Raw genomic sequence first — 17,151 nt, forward strand, 5'->3', positions numbered from 1 at the left:
TCTAGGTATAAAAAATAATAAATCCTTTATGCAATAACTTTTTACAATGGGCATAACCATATTAATTCCAAAATGGTGCACACGCACTAAGCCAAAAATAATGTTAGCACTCACATTTGCCCATCATTATCATCCTCATACTCATAGCCTATACTCATATAATCCATAATGTTAGGTCACAATTAAATTAACTCACTAAAAAAATAAGATCAACATGTGGTAGCAATTAATTGGAGTTACTCACAACCAATTACTATCATGTGAATACAAATCATTTGGACTCACTCAACAAATTAACTCTCACATGCTATCATGTGAATACCGAATTTCGCTCAATAAATCAACTCTCATATGTATGGTACCAGCATAAACACAACCGCATAAATCCATGCTAGCATCAAGTATTTAAATAGAATCACCCACGATACTGAGCTAAATACAATGACACGCTAGGCATCCCCAGTGTACCAGAGAGAGAGAGAGAGAGAGAGAGAGAGAGAGAGAGAGAGAGAGAGAGAGAGAGAGCACGTTCACATGTAACAGAAATAGAAGCAAGATGCATGAAAAGGAGGCCTAGACAAGACAAGGAAAGTACTTAAGCATATGTAAAATACTTGAACCAAAAAATAGATCAAGAAATAGAAACATAAGAGAGAAAGGAGGTTTTAAATATGCATGACAAATAGAAAGGGATCAAAACCTCCACCAAATTTTAGCACTCCATTGAACACATATTGACAACATGCTATAACAATACTATATCTTTTGCATTCTATAATTGAATTTTCTCCAATCCACCCCACGTAAATGTAATACTTGGAACGAGTATTATCTTAAAAATTATAGTAGGTGTTGTCTACCTCTACCTTTGGTTCCATCTTGGTTGCAGGAGAGGAAGTGTGAATAAGCTACCCTTAAATGAGTATTTTAGTAGCTTATTTAGCTATGCAATTAGCTATCCTTCAAAAATTTGGTGGCCCTTTTCTATGTAAAGGCTCAGATCTATGTGTTGTTACAACCCATGAACGTAGAAGCTAGGCAGAGATTATAGTTAGACTCAAGAGATTAGTAGTGTAAATCGCATTAATCTAATCATAAAAAAAGCTTCTTTGATCACCCCTTAATAAAGTAGAGAGTAGAACCCCTAATAAACAAGCTTTGTAAATATTACTTCTTTTTAATGAATCCAAATTTTTTTGTGCCAAGGACCCTAACGTGAAAACTAAATGTATTCTTCATTTGTAGCTAGTTTGAATTGGAAGAGGAGGATGAATACCCCCTATGTTGCATTCAACAAATGAATCAATAATTGCACATTGGAGCATAATCAAACCTTGTGAAAGCAAAGGTTTAGAATACTTTGAATTTTGAAAGTTAGAAGTATCTCAAATTCTTTTGTAATTAGTAAAGAGAGATTTTCTACCCCTTCTGTGTACACACGTCGCCATCTTTTGTATGCTGCATGTGCGCAATCTTTCTTGGTATGTGCGAAAAATAGAAGAAATCTTTGAGCCTAGATGTAGCTACACGATATGATGTTTTCTCTCTCTCTCTCTCTCTCTCTCTCTCTCTCTCTCAGATCAGTTTAAGACTGTAGGTTTTGAAGCCTGGTTGGGGGGAGGATCTTTGATGTTGGGGAGGGTTGAGGGTACACTTGAGGAGGCGAGAATCTCTATGGCGATTTTTGTGGGAGGGTGGAGTATTTCCATCAGCATACAAAGCACCCCCGTTGTGCAGCTCGATGGTATCGAACAACCCGAAAACTTTTTTGTGAATATATGAAATAGAGTTTTTTTAAATATAAAAACGATAAACTTATGCAATAGGATGTCCAAGTCAAGATGGGAGGATAAGGTAAGCAACCCGCAACCTACCATAGACACGGTGGCATTGTGTGGGGAGGGTAGGCAAAGAACACATGGTCTACACAAGGCAAGATAGACTTCCTCTAGTAGAGCCTCTATAGAGGTTATTCCATATGGCACAAACCATGCGTGAATAGCTCAAAATCAACAATAACCACGTGGTGGTTTTTGTAATGCGTACAGATATGGAAGAGGAGAAAGGGCGCCCCACGTGGGTCAACGATCCCTATCCTCCACACCTCTACTTTTCACAGGCGGGCGCTTTCTATCATGAGAGCCTGCTATATACTATTATTATGCGCTCTGTGCCTCTCTTCCTCCTCCTCCAAAAGCCCCTAAGCCATCTTCTTAAGCAATCTCCTTCTTCCTTATTTAGCTTAGATCACGATGGGTTCGATTAATTTTGCCATTCCCGAGTTCCTGTTGGTGGGGCAGATGCTGCGTGATGATGGCGGGTGCATGCGAGCTTACCACGAGTGCGCTAACACCAACACTGGCCGGCCGGTCAAGGAAAGGAGAGCAACTCAGAATTCTTGTGCTTCCGGTAGTAATAGAAGGGGAGGCGCCCAAGCTGTTGCCAAGTGTGTACCCAAACTATGCCCTATAATCGAAGATGCGGCGGAAGCTGAATCAGAAGCTGTACCTGAGGTCTCAGTCAAGGCTTCCTCAAATTGACACGTGCGAAACCTCCTCGGTGATTATATGTGTGTGTGTGTGTGTGTGTGTGTGTGTGTGTGTGTGTTTTGTTCATATCCATGCCTTGCCGAGAGAGAAATCTCCGCAGGCTCTATAGATTAGTACTGTTAATTATTGGAGCATTTTGTGTTTTGTGTACTCCCCTCTTGCAAACCTTTGTATAGCTTTTTATAACCTATTGTTTACTGCGGCTCCAGAGTTGTTAATTCATCATTAATGATGGGTCTTGCGCAACGTTACGAGTCATGGCCATATATGCCAACATCGTCATGTACATTGTAGGAGAGAGCACCCATGGTTCTCATGTATGCATTGACAAATTAGATACATTTATCATATTCACGGCTAATCAGGGCTTAGATTATTTTAGCACGTAGACCTTTTCAATGCCCTGCAGAAGGGCCCAAGAAACATAAGATCTGTTAATAGGCTTAGAGACATAACCAAGATTTTTTTTTATATAAAAAGTTTGGCATTAGAAGCGGGCTTAGTACCCATGGGACCCCCTTATCCCACAAAGGAGGGGCAAGGCATCAATCGGAACACAAGGGCAAGGCATCAGTCGGGGTAGCCAGCAGGGTTCGAACCCACAACTTGGGTTTTGACAACGAAACGCCTTAGCGACTGAGCTACCGCCCGATGATTATTTGGTTTTTGTGAAATTGCAAGTCATTAATATGGGTGCCAAATTTTGTATAGCATTTATTAATTAGTCGAGAGAAAAGAACCTTAGGAGTACTGTATTTCAAGAACTTTTTGGGAAACATATATGATGTGACGCTTGGAGAAAAAAATGAAATTATGTGGAATGTGGAAAAAAAATGAATTTTGAAGATGTCTCCTGATTCTTCTTATCGCGAATAAAAGTCTTCCTGATTACGCAAATTCAAAAACCCTTTTCATTTGTAAGAGTGTTTCACTATGTTATTATTTGCTTGGTATTTAGAGCATAGACTATACTCTCTCTCTCTCTGGTTACACTCTTCCTAGGGCATTGTTCACACACTCCATAAGTTGCACAAATTAAGGTATGCTTTCTCAAGTTGTCACATGATGATGGGTTAATAGTATGTTTGAGCTCATACTTTGTCATAACCACTAGGAGAAATTCTTTTAATTCGATAAGAAGCTTCACTCTTCCCATTAAATTTGTTGTTCTCTAGTGTTGATATGTTTCCACCATTATTTGCCTGGTTATTAGAGCATAGACTATAGCTATCTCTAAGCATTTGATGGTTACACTCTTCTTAGGGCACTGTTCACACTCCATAAGGTGCACACATTGAGGTATGCTTTATCAAGTTGTCACTTGATGATGGGTTAATAGCATGTTTGAGCTTATACTTTGTCTAACCATTAGGGGAAATTCTTTCAATTCAATAAGAAGCTTCACTCTTCCCATTAAATTTGTTGTTCTTTGTTGTTGACATTTTTCCATCTTCCAAATCTCGCTCTTTTTGCTCTTTGGATGTTGTTATAGCCATACACAATGAAAAAGTAATCGTATTATGCGCATTCTCTTTGATAAGAGTTTTTCTCTCTCTTTTGAGTGAAATACCTCTAGTAGGTATAACCTTGGTATGGTGTTAGCTATTAGGGGACAAGACCTCCCTACCACCTAAAGAGCTCGTAGATGAACTAGGCCATTAAGCATTCTAGATGGTTCACCATTCTCAAACCCTGCATGTCATGCACATTTAAAGATGTTCGTAAAGTTCCTTACCTATAAATCTTCGCCAAGTGACACCTATTTTGTCACCGACTTACAACATAGACATATTTTCATAAAATTAAACTCTTTTTGATGTTGAATTGTGCATTGCTATGCTACGACGTGTGTTTATGCTTTGTCCATAACCCAGTATTGCCAAGGGAATTGACAAACCCTCACTAGTCTACCTTGCTTTATTTGGTAACTAATCCTTGTGTTCCATTGTTCTAAATTGGCCGTATAGTACCAGAATGGAGTGAGGACATTGCTTGGTCTCACTAATGGTAGACTGTCCCATCAAGGATAGAGCAAGTTGCCTCATCAGAAAGGTTTCCCTCCATGTTAATCATTTTAGGAAAGCCTTTAGCAAATTAGGCTCGTGTATTTTTTCAATGTTGTCACATAGGCATTTCACACATCTCAAACAATAGAATTTGAAGCTCACCAATGTCTGGAACACTCGTGCAATCAAGTATTTCTTAGTCTCCAAGGGTTTCTATTTTTATCGTTGCTTGTTCTTGATCCTTAGAATTGTATGTAGCAACTTTAGTCATTGTTGTTGCATTAATGATTATACTTTTTGCCTCATACCACTCCATGAGATATTAATATGGGCCTTATTTCTTATAGTAACAAGAGATTCTTGCTATAAAACATAGCCAAACCACCATTTCTCCTAGGCATCCCTTTGGGGCTAGTTTTATAGTAAGATGCCTAAAACATTGTGTGACTTGCAATGCTTTATGCCTCTCGAACATGAATGGACACACTTCTGAAAAATAGAAAATGTATCATATTATTATAGGGGGTCAAATTTAAAGCATTTCAATAATAATATTTGGACATATTTGATTAGTTCTATTCAAAGTTAACTGTACGATGCATCATTGAGTTAATTGTATACTGCATCATTGAGCACATGGACAAACTCCACATACATACATGTATACGTAGAAGCATGTAAAGAGTGTGTGGTGGTGAGTTCAATTTGGGAGAACATATTGTGTCAAAGTTTGATGGGTTACCCTTATAGCGTGAAGCATGTTTGACCACATGATGCTGGCTCATTGCAAGAAGCATGGCACAATTGCCTTAGAAACATCATGTGTTTACCCAAGTGAATTGCAAGAAGCATGACACAATGCCTCCATTTTTGATAAAACCATAGTTTACATTTACTAATATCATAAAACGTGGGGGGTAGGGTCAAGGGTCGAGAGAGTTGGTGATGCTTTGAGGGTTGGAGTTTTGGATGTGATTTCTATAGAATAGGGGTGTGTTGTTTTAACGTCCTTTGCTCTTCTAGAGGGGAGAGTGTGCCAGAGGATGATGTGTTGGGTCCAATCTTAGGTTTTTGGCTATGGTGTTTGGTTAGTGTCCTTCATGGTGCTTTCTCATTTTGTAATAGGCAACAACATGTCCACCTTATTCTTCCCATTTCCTGCTTTTGCACACGACCCACTATACCACACAGGAATATTGTGAAGTGTGAACCTAACAAAGAGGAGACCGGTTGAGAGAGAGAATGGACTCCTTCCTGTGAACTATAGAGAGAGAAGAGCTGGAGAGAGAGAGAGAGAGAGAGAGAGAGAGAGAGAGAGAATGTAATAAATGAACCAATGCGCATATATAGAGACAAGATGGATTCCTTCTATTGGTAGCACATACAGAAAGAGCTCATACTGTGCAGAGAGAGAACTCCACTTGATGCGCTTACTGTGTGTAGAGAGAACCTTCAAAAAGAAACCCAAACAAACTAGCATACCAAGAATGAAAGCAAAGGTGGTGCAAAAACAACATGCAAAGCAAAAGAAGTGACGAAGGAAGGAAAATGAAGAGAACAAAGAAGGAAGAGGGAAGGATAAGGAGGAGTAGGGAAAGGCCATTGGGCAATGGCATCTCGCGGAGCCAAATTTGCTCCAATAGAAATTTTCTAGGTCATCTAGAAGAATGTTAATTGTGACAACAAGCAGTGCAAGAAAAACTCAACAACTCAGTAGCCGAATGGACATTGTGACAGGGAAAACCTTTTGGTGGCAAGACCGCATCAGCACTCAGAATGGACCGTGATGGATGGCGACACATTTGTAAACCCGGCTACGTCGAAAAATTGCTCAGTCGGACAGCCAAAAATGGCTCGAATATGTGCTCATCATATGGAATTATGCCCTTGCACCAACGATCGGGAAATTTTCTCGATGACCAAGAACCCTTTTCCGACAGTCAAAAATTTTAAGTGGGCCAGGTTTAAAAATTTGTAAACCTAGACCCGCCTCCAAATCGAACGGCAGATATGGCCTTGATTTTCGTTCTGAGAGCTCCCTACCCTTGATCCCTTTGCCTCACTTCACTGCTGGCATGTGATATAGTGCTGAGGGGCTAAGCCTAACTAATGTGAAGTTTGAACCTAACAAAGAGGAGAGCGGTTGAGAGAGAGAATGGACTCCTTCTTGTGAACTATAGAGAGAGAAGAGTTGGAGAGAGAGAGAGAGAGAGAGAGAGAGAGAGAGTTGAATAAATGAACCAATGCGCTTATATAGAGCGAAGATGGATTCCTTCTACTGTTGTGCATATACAGAAAGAGCTCTCATACTGTGCAGAGAGAGAAGCCCAGATGTTCCGCTTACTGTGTGTAGAGAGAATCTTCAAAAAGAAACCCAAACAAACCAGCATACCAAGAATGGAAGCAGCATATCAAGAATGGAAGCAGAGGTGCAGGTGCAAAAACAATATGCAAAGCAAAAAGAAGCAGCGAAGGAAGGAAAACAAAGAGAACAAAGAAGGAATAGGGAAGGAGAAGAAGGCCATTGGGCAATGGCATCTCGGGGAGCCAAATTTTCTCCAATAGAAATTTTCTAGGTCATCTAAAAGAATGTTGATTGTGACAAGCAATGCAAGCAAAACTCAACAACTCAGCAGCCGAATGGACATTGTGATAGGGGAAACCTTTTGGCGAGACCACATTAGCACTCAGAATGGATCGTGATGGATGGTGATAGGTGAATTAACCAGATGAAGATTCTGCAAAATAATGCTTCCTAATTATACGGTTCAGATATGCTCCCTGGTGACTCCAGATTACCATACCGAGAAGTAGAAGAAGACAAAGACGGATAGCCTATGCACATGACTATCTCCAACCAACTGTGTCTTGTCCAAAAAGTTACCTAATCAAAGTTGGTCGGACGAAGGCCTTTCTCACACATGAAGCGATAGCTCCGATCCGTCATCCAAAAAGTTCAGTTGTAAATTAAACAATTATTAGGGTTACTTTTCACCTCCATTGACTTCTTAGAGGAGACCATCACTTCCATACAAGGACCAACCCTCAAATACAAGCCATTCAAGCCTATGGGGAATCAAACCCCAAAATAGTGTGTTCACTACTCTATGACCAAGAAGCTTCCTAGCCACCCACCCACCTACCCATCCACCCTTAAGTTAGTATTTGTTCGAAGAAAGTTAAAAAAAAACTAGAAATAAGAAACTCACCTCAACCTATGATCATGTTGCATTCTCAAACAAAAGTCGCGGAACAAGGCGACTTGCATCCTCATGCCCAGGATTCGTTGACGCCCCATAGTAACCCTTCCATTGTCTCCCCCATTTGTATAAGGATCTCGTTGCTCTTGCAATTCATCTTCACCACACATCCACACAACATTATGTAACACACAAAACACAACTACTTTTGGTACAAAAGGCATGGCCACATTTAAGTCCCTGAAAATATGCCAACGATTTTTTAGGACCCCAAAAGAATTCTCTAGCGCCTAAGTTGTGGGCTTGTATGCAGAATCTTCCCCACAATATATGGTCGTATGGATTCTCCATGCAATTGCAACCAAGGGACATCAAGTATCTCTCTTCTCTTTAAACGTTTATATAGCCTACACTCTTTGAAGTGTGCTAACTCATGTATCCCCCCTGGAAATTTCTTTACAATACTCTATAATATCTTCCTAGTATCACTAGTGAATCCATGTCTACACATTAACTGGTTGGGTAGGGAAATACCTTTTTGGTGGCTTTCGTTGAAGCTTGATATGAGAACCATCTACATCACCACACCTGTTAGCCAAACATGTCAATGCTTCAAACTCTAATATGATACGTTCTAGATGGTTACCATGTGGCACACTAATATCATGTCTCTCCCCCATGTACACAAGTGATGTATGTGGGCCTATGCAAACTCCGTCATTTGGTAAACACTTGTACTTCGTGACTTTCATTGATGATTACTCAAGGCATGCATGGGTATATCCACTGAAGGCAAAGTCCGAAGTGTTTTTGTGCTTCAAACAGTTTTTTCTTATGGCTGAAAATGTATCCAATTGTACTGTGGGCACCCTCCGTACTGATCGAGGGGGGGAGTACATGTCTAAAGAGTTTGATGCATTTCTGGCTAGTCGTGGGATAAAACACCAATGTACAGTGCCGTATACCCCTCAGCAAATGGTGTTGCTGAGAGGAAGAACAGGTCACTTATGGAGATGGCACGATGTATGGTCAAGAGCCAAGCTTTGCCACATGCGTTTTGGCTTGAGGCTGTCATGTGTGCTGCATATGTACTCAACAGGTGTCCCACTAAGGCCTTGCAGTCTATTACTCCATACGAAGCTTGGCATGGCAGGAAGCCTTCTATTGGTCACTTACGTGTCTTTGGTTGCTTGGCCTATGCTTTAGTGCCTGTGCAACAACGCAGAAAATTGGATGATAAGGCTGTCAAATGCATTTTTGTTGGTTATAGTGCTGAGAGCAAGGGTTACAGATTGTATCATCCGCAGTCAAAGCGTATCTTGATTAGTCGAGATGTTGTTTTTGTGGAAGATGCTGTGCAGCCCTTGTTATCATGTACCAAAGAGACAGGTGTATGCTCACGGGATGTATTTGATACGTTGTTGCCTCTCTTTACAGGTGGGAATTCAAATGTAAGTCCTAATGAGGCAAATATTCAGCCTATGCAGATTTCAAACGACATCATAGATCAGCCTATTTCTGATGCAGATTTACAGGATGTAATTCATGAGGATAGGGCTGAAAATGAGCAGGCTAGAGGTATGCCTAAATAGGGCTAACTTATCTTTGTACATTGACACAATCTAATACACTTTGTGTTGTGTGCATTCTTGCTTCTTCTTCTCCAAGCTTTGTGTGCTTTCCTGCAACCCTAATTCCAACAAACTCAAAAGCAGCCCATTGGTCAAATACATCCACATGAACATCCTTGAGATCTTCTTGAAGGTCAATATGCATACCAACTACAACTCCCCCATAACCTTGAGAATGTGCAGTGTATATCCATATATGGTCTTTGGAAATGGTATGCAGCATGGTTTCCAGTTCGTGTCCAATAGCTTTAACTTCTGTGAGAGCAATAAAGTCAAATTGCCCTTTCCTTTTTAACCAATTTCTAACCTTTTGGGCCTTGGAAGGGTCTGTAAGACCCTTAACATTAAAGGTAGAGCATCTCATTTAATCTTCCTATGAGCATGTGGCTTTTTAGAGCCATTCTTGGTAACTGATTGAGGGGTTGAGGTTCCAACGTGAGAGTGGACCCTTTTCAATTCTTTTGCAACATCCATTTCTCCCAACATTCTTGCATCAGGGTCACACATGTCAAGGTTGACCTTGTTTTGGGCTTCTTCGGATTGTACATCTTCCAGAGGGTTATAGTCATTATCCAGGTCATGATCCATTTGATTGATCTCAACATTCAGTCTGTTTCTATCCAAGGGACTAGGGAGGATGGCAGTCCCCTGAGAATCTTCCAGTTCACCAAAATCATAGGGGTTGTCTAGTAAGGCATACGAGTCAGCAAATGACTTCTGGTGGATTGGTCCTAGGTTGTCTGAAAGTTTTCCTTCTATTAGGTGTAATAAAGCCATCATTTCTCTCTTTTCCAAGCACATGGGTTGGAGGGAGGGGGGGTTTCTGAGAGGTACTACGCTCATTATTCTGCGTTTTGGGAATAGCAAAAGAAGAGACTTGGGGGTAAGGGTTTTCAGGTTAGGGTATCTAACCGGACGGTTCCTTATCACATGCCCTTGAGCCCCATAGTGAAAACAGGCATTGGGGAGGTGCTTATACAGAATTTGGTGCTTAAAAATATACCTCAATTTCCTCAATCAGGGGCTTGTCCAGATCAATTTCGACCAGAATTTGAGGATGCCAAGCGGGGTTATAGTCATTTTTAGGCCTCATACCTAAGACCTTACCTATATAGGAGCTACTATTCTTTTTGAGGACCAGGGATAAAAATAGAAGGGCAGATTGGGGAGCTCATCAACCCAAACCGGACATGTAGAAGGTTTCGGCCCAGAGGGCTTAAAGTCCTTGGACCACCTAAAGAAACAGAAGGGTATATTCCTGTACATCCATTGGCCAGAGCCCATCACCTCCAGGCCATTGTAGGGTCTTTAAACAGGAAGATGTAATAGCCATTTGGGAGGGCTTGAATCACCTCCACTCAATCCCAATGCTAGTACCGATATATCCAATACCTCGAGTGGATGACTTGCTAAATAAGCTCAAGGGAACACAAGTATTTAGCAAGATTAACCTCAAGTCTGGTTATCATCACATTCGAATGGATGAAGGGGATATCTTCAACACAGCTTTTAGAACACAAACCGGTCATTATGAGTTCGTAGTTATGCCATTCAGCTTGACTAATGCTCCGGCTACTTTCAACAAAAAGATGAATAGAATATTCTTGAAACATTAAAATTTTGTTGTAGTATTTTTAGATGATATCTTAGTTTTGATTGAGAATCGTCAAGAGCACAAACATCATTTAGAAAAAGTGTTCTCACTTCTTCAAGAGAATGAGCTCTATGTCAATTTTAAAAAGAGTAAATTCTTTCAAGAGGAAATTGAACCCAAAACGATCAAAAGCATTACTAGTTGGCCTAGATCACATGATATTCACAAACTTTGATCTTTTCTTGGATTATGTAGCTACTGGATCCCTGATCTCAGTACAGTAAGTTCAATTGGATTTTAATGCGACCAAGTACTAACACTGAATTACTGTTGCAAACCAAAATTACAATATGTTAAATTGGATTTTAATGCGACCAAGTACTAACACTGAATTACTGTTGCAAACCAAAATTACAATATGATGGTATTTGTCCACCCTTGTGCTCGGACAAGGAGATTTGATAGTGATCTCGATTGACTTCGGACACATGATGACTTGGACATACGAAGGTAGATCTAAACGTAATGATCTCAATGTGAAATGAGGACTCATTGAATGATCTCAATATGAAATGAGAACTAATTGAATGGTCTCAATATGAAATAAGGACTATGGAAGGATATATAGTATCCAAGGTTAGTTGTATTGCACTTACGGCTAGTCCACATGGACAAAATCTGACTACATCACCCGATGGGAACCATATGAGACTACAACAAAGACCTACAGTCTCAACATAGCTTCTAGACCATTGGAGGTCATATGGGTACCCAAACAAGCCCCGTATCCTAAGGACAAGGTGTCCCAAGAAATATCTCCTTCTACCCAAGACCGTGGCCAATAGGCCGCACTAACATGCATCCTACCTTATATGGTGCCAAGTCTACATAATATGTCTCCTAACCATCCGACCACCAACATCCAATGTCTAAATTAGGGACTGATAATGGGTGGCCACGCGCTCAATACAACTCCTCCTCATACAGAGGGCCTTACAAAATGAAGCAACCTGTCATCAGCACAATGACAATGATGAGAGTGGAGCATTGATTTCCAACATATATATAATTAATTAATATAAGTATGCACAATAGTACAAAAGTGTATATAAAGGTTTTCTTAAAGTGCATATCAAGCTTTTCAAATGTTCCAAAAAGATATTAAGCTTTTCGAATTCAAGTCACTCAAAAGGTGTGTAAGTTTTTAAACTCAAAGTCTTTCAAGAAACAATGTTCCCAAGAAAGGGCATAATTCTTGGTCTTGAAATTTCTTTCAAGAAAAAGTGTGCCAGCTCTCCAACAATTTGAAAATATGGTTATTTATATAAGTATATATATATATATAGTTAATATAAGACTATAGTGCAAAACCTGCATCGATTACACTAATGGCTTAAACATGCACGAACAATGATCTATGCTTGCATGTTGCTATACACACTCAGTTTCAAGATGCTTAGACCTTCGACAGAAGTTGATCTTTTCAAATTCAAGTTTTCAAACTCAAAGACTTGCAAGATTTACAAGCTTTCAAGAAACAAAGTTCCCAATAAAAAAACTCATATTTCTTGGTCTACAAATTTTAATATCCTAATGCCTTAAACATGCACAAACACTATGTTACTCTTCAAGTCTTTCTCTTTGCTAATGTGTTGTTTATGGTATTACATGCATACAAACCTCATACAGCATGTGCGTTCAAGAGGCTTTAAAAAAACCCCTTTTATTGTGGATTTTGAAACTTTAAAGATGCCCTTTTTGTAAATTTGAGGCAAGTTTTTTTTTTAACATTAATTATTTTTTACTATTTTTGTAATAAAAACCCTTAATGTTCCGCTGATTCATTATTTTGAATTCTGGTTACACAATTTCAAATGGACTAAGCATCTTTTAAGCACTGAAAAATAAGGGCATCTAGGTTTCAATGTTTCCACAGCAACCATAATGAAGCATGGAGTATGCTTACACAGGTTTGGAGCTTGATCATTGTGGCCTTGTGCAACAACTTGTTCTACATTCCCACTAAAAGTACTGATCTGCGGAACGTTTCCCTCCATACAATTTCTAAAATTTGAAGTTTCAATTTGTGCTACTAATGATGCAAAAGCCTTGTGTGGACAGCTAGGATAGATGCATTTGGGAGGAGTTTCGATTTTGTAAAACCACTTTGAACAGGATGTTACGTCGATGATGACCACATAAGAGCCAAATCCATGGCCCTTCATGCCACATGAACAGAGCATTCATTTCTGCCTAGATTTTACCACCTGTAGAAAGCAGATGCTGCTATGCAAGCAATCATCACCATGCTACATCCCGAGTTGTGCAAGTTGCAACAAGAATAGAAAAGACGTTGCTATATGGATAGCTTCAACTCCTCACCGTGTACAAAGCATATGATGTCATGTGTAGGATGGAGTTGACACCACATGACTGACCCTAGAACATACAGAGCATATAATTCATATAATTCCACATGGATGGCCCTTAAGAAGCTAAATATTTGAGACTCAAATCACCTAGGGGATACACATGGAGTAGCATTGAATGATGCGACATGGACAGCACGCTTGTGCAAAGTCCAAGCCAAGGGTTGCATCTCTGTCTTTCTCCCTTGCTCATTTCAATAGAGGGTGTGAGGGGTGGCCACGGTTTATATAGCCATGGCTTCAATAGCCTTAACCCGTGGGTATGGGACCATGGGCAAGTGCCATGCAGCACCCTTTCCCACTTCCCTTGGCTTTCCAGGCCTTTCTACAGCTTTTACGCAGTAGAATAAGGCTAGCCATTTAGCCTTCTCAAGGACCTTCATATTCAGAATATTTAGGCAACATTAGGGGGCTTAGGTAGGAGTTGGGGGGTGATTCAGGAGAAAGTTTACAGGTTTCAGGGGGGTATAAGTAAGAGAGATTAGGGGTGGCGGTTTACGCCAATCAAATTACCGAAATCACAAGTTTGATACAGCAGCCTTCTTCGCTGGGGCTCCACCTGGTGCAAAACCTGAGCAGCTTTCTCGGAGCAAAGGGTCTAGTCAAAATTTATGGCCTCCACAGCTGGACCAAATCACAACTTGATCCAGCGTCAGGATGATCGGCTAATTGCACAAGACTCATAAACCCCATACTCCATAAGCTTCTGCTTGGATGCTGCTTCTGCATCTAATTCCTAGCATATCTATTGCATCTTCAGCACCAGACATGCCATAAATGTTCGACATTAACACAGGTGATGCTGTGTCCTCTGGAACCAGTTCAAATGCATGTTTTGCAGCAAACTGTCCTAGCTCCACATCGACATGCTGTCTGCAAGCATTTAACAAGCTTGTGTATGATACACCGGTAGGTTGATATGGCATGTCAAATATCAGATCACACGCCTCAGTTATCCGCCCCAACCTCCCAAGCAAGTCAATCACACAATTAAAATGATCTAGAGTGGCTATTATCCCATAATTTTGAATCAAAGTACTGCAGCAATGTTGACCTTCATCCACCAGACCCGCATGGCTGCATGCAGTGAGAACACTAATGAACGTTGTCCTGTCTGGCTTCACTCCTTCCTGGTGCATTCTAAAAAGCAGATGCAGGGCATGCATTCCCTCCCCATGTTGTGCACATCCTGCAATCATGGAATTCCATGAGATCAGTTTCTGTCCAGCCATGTCATTAAACATGCTGTAGGCATTCTTGATCACGCCACATTTCCCATACATGTTGAGTATAGAATTCCGCAGAACGTCATCCAATTCGAGTTCACTCTTCAAGATTTGGGCATGCATCTGCTGTCCTTTAAGCAAGTCTGCTTGCTCGGCACAGGCAGTAAGGACATTCGCAAAAGTAACACTATTAGCAAGTAATCCTTCCATCTGCATGTGCTCGAATAGCTGCAAGGCATCCTTGCCATGCCCGTTTTGGGCATAAGCTGAAATAAGGGCATTCCATGAAACCATATCCTTCTCAGCCAACTGGCTGAACAAGTCGTGTGCATCCTCCAAACTGCCACTTTTGGCATACAGATTAATGAGGGCATTGCCTACATCTCCAACACAAGCAAAGCCATTGGCCACGAGCCATGCATGCAAACATTTGCATTCTGACAGGTCTGCCAAGCTTGCGTAAGCAGAAATAACGCTGACAAGGGTGACCTCATTCGGCTCTACACCTTCCTGCTGCATTTGGTATAAAACTTGTGAGGCACCCTTGGCGTGGCCATGTTGGGCACATGCGGCAATCATCGCAGTCCAAGAAACGACATCTTTTTCAGGCATTTTCTCAAAAACAATTTGAGCATACTCAATTCTGCCACAATTACCATACATGCTTACTAGGGCATTCCCTATGAAAAGATCAGAGTCGTGATCCACACTTTTGATGCAAGCATGCACCCGCCTGCCTTGAACAAAGACAGCCTCAGTGGCACATGCCTGAAGAGCACTAACAAATGTAACTCTATTTGGCAAGACTCCCTCCTGTTGCATTTGGCCATACACTAGGAGGGCATCACAGGCATGCCCATTTTGTGCATACGCCGCAATCATTGCATTCCACATAACAATGTCCTTTTCAGGCAAGGTGGCAAACAGTTTCTTTGCAACCTCAAGACCTCCGCATCTACCATACATGCTCACAAGTGCAGTTGCCACACGTATATCAAACTCTACTCTACTGTCGATAATTCTAACATGGATCCTCTTGCCTAGAGGTAAGTCAACTCGACTAACACACATTGAAAGTAGACTGACAAAAGTACTTCCATTTGCCATCAGTCCTTCCCACTGCATTTGCTCATGGAGGCAAACAGCTTCCTCTCCACACCCATGTTTGACACAAGCCTCAATCATAGCATTGCAAGAGACCTCATCCAGCTCAGAGCATCCATGAAACATCTGCTGCGCATCGTCTACATCCCCGCACTTATTGTACCAGCTTACAAGGGCTGTCCTGAGCACAATGTCAGATAAGAATGTGCTCCCCATTATGCGAGCATGTATCTGCCTGCCTATAGGAAAGCTATCCGGATCACCGCCACATGCCGAAAGAGCACTAGAGAATATAACCTTATCTGGCATAACTGCTTCATGCTGCATTTGATCAAAAAGATCAAGGGCTTTTCTTTTGGATCCATGGTGTATGTATGCCCTGATGAGAAAGTCCCATGAAAAGGCATTCCGATCCGAATGACTAGCAAACAGGGACTGCGCTTCATCCAGAGCTCCACATTTGCAATACATGTGCAGAAGCAGGTTTTGAATAAAAGGGTTATGTTGGAGCCCACGTTGGATGATGTGATGATGTATGTGCATGCCATGGGGTAGGGCACAAGCACTTGCACATGAACGCAAGCGTGAAGCATGTGTAGCAACATCGTCTTGTTCGGCGGAGGGATGATAGCATGAGATTGGGCGCCAATTGAATTTTGAATTTGGGTTCAACCAGTATCCCGAATCCAAAATGGGCGAAATGAGTGAAAGGTACTCACCCGGCCTGCTTGACTTCTTGACAGGGCCATGAAGCGGTGGAGATGGAATGCTGCGCTTGTGCAAACCATACAGAATCCTGGTGCAGCTAACGAACAACGCACTCTTGCGCATAACGATGGGAAGAAGTCCACCAAGGCCTACAAAGAGCGCATGCATATAGAGCCATCACTGCAACCGCACTGCGAGCTGAGAATTTGAGTGCAGTATGTTGCTATGTTAGCCCATGTGAGTTTATAGTTAGGTTAATAATAATCACTAGTACTCAACTTAAGAAGCGAAACTTAGCAAGAAAGAGTCAATTGGAATGCAAAGGTCAATCTAAGGGATTTTTTTTTCTTATTTTTAAAAATCTAGGAATTTTTTTTCCTCTTTTCTCCTTGTGTCTTGGTTGTCCATAGTTAATATGTACTATATATTTTTTGATAGTTATGGCATCATACTCCATCAAATTTTTATCGTTATAATAGAAACATATATAATAGATGAATAATATTATTATTCTCTATTATAACTAGATTGTGTGGGCAGTTGTGCCCTCCATTTCTTGTTGTGTACATTTCAAATGTACAAATACCTTCCATTTCTTGTTGCATACATTTAAAATGCATTGCACCTCAAAAAATGTAAGTCTACCACGTGCGATCATTAGGTGGGGTTTTTTTAATCCAAAATATTGGGTAAATTTACAGAAA

The 17,151-nt window shown here is 40.9% G+C and overlaps 1 protein-coding gene across 1 annotated transcript; it reads right to left on the bottom strand.

The window, feature by feature from the left end:
- Positions 1-13,322: 13,322 nt before the first annotated feature.
- Positions 13,323-16,697, bottom strand: LOC147613369 (pentatricopeptide repeat-containing protein At5g39350-like). Its single transcript, XM_086782691.1, has one exon. The coding sequence runs from the start codon at positions 16,613-16,615 to the stop codon at positions 14,090-14,092; it is 2,526 nt and encodes an 841-aa protein (XP_086638817.1). The 5' UTR covers positions 16,616-16,697; the 3' UTR covers positions 13,323-14,089.
- Between the last annotated feature and the right edge of the window lie 454 nt (positions 16,698-17,151).

This window comes from Cibotium barometz, chromosome 44 (genome assembly GCF_041138505.1).
Source record: "Cibotium barometz isolate CiBa-2024 chromosome 44, ASM4113850v1, whole genome shotgun sequence".
Classification (NCBI taxonomy): Eukaryota; Viridiplantae; Streptophyta; class Polypodiopsida; order Cyatheales; family Cibotiaceae; genus Cibotium; species Cibotium barometz.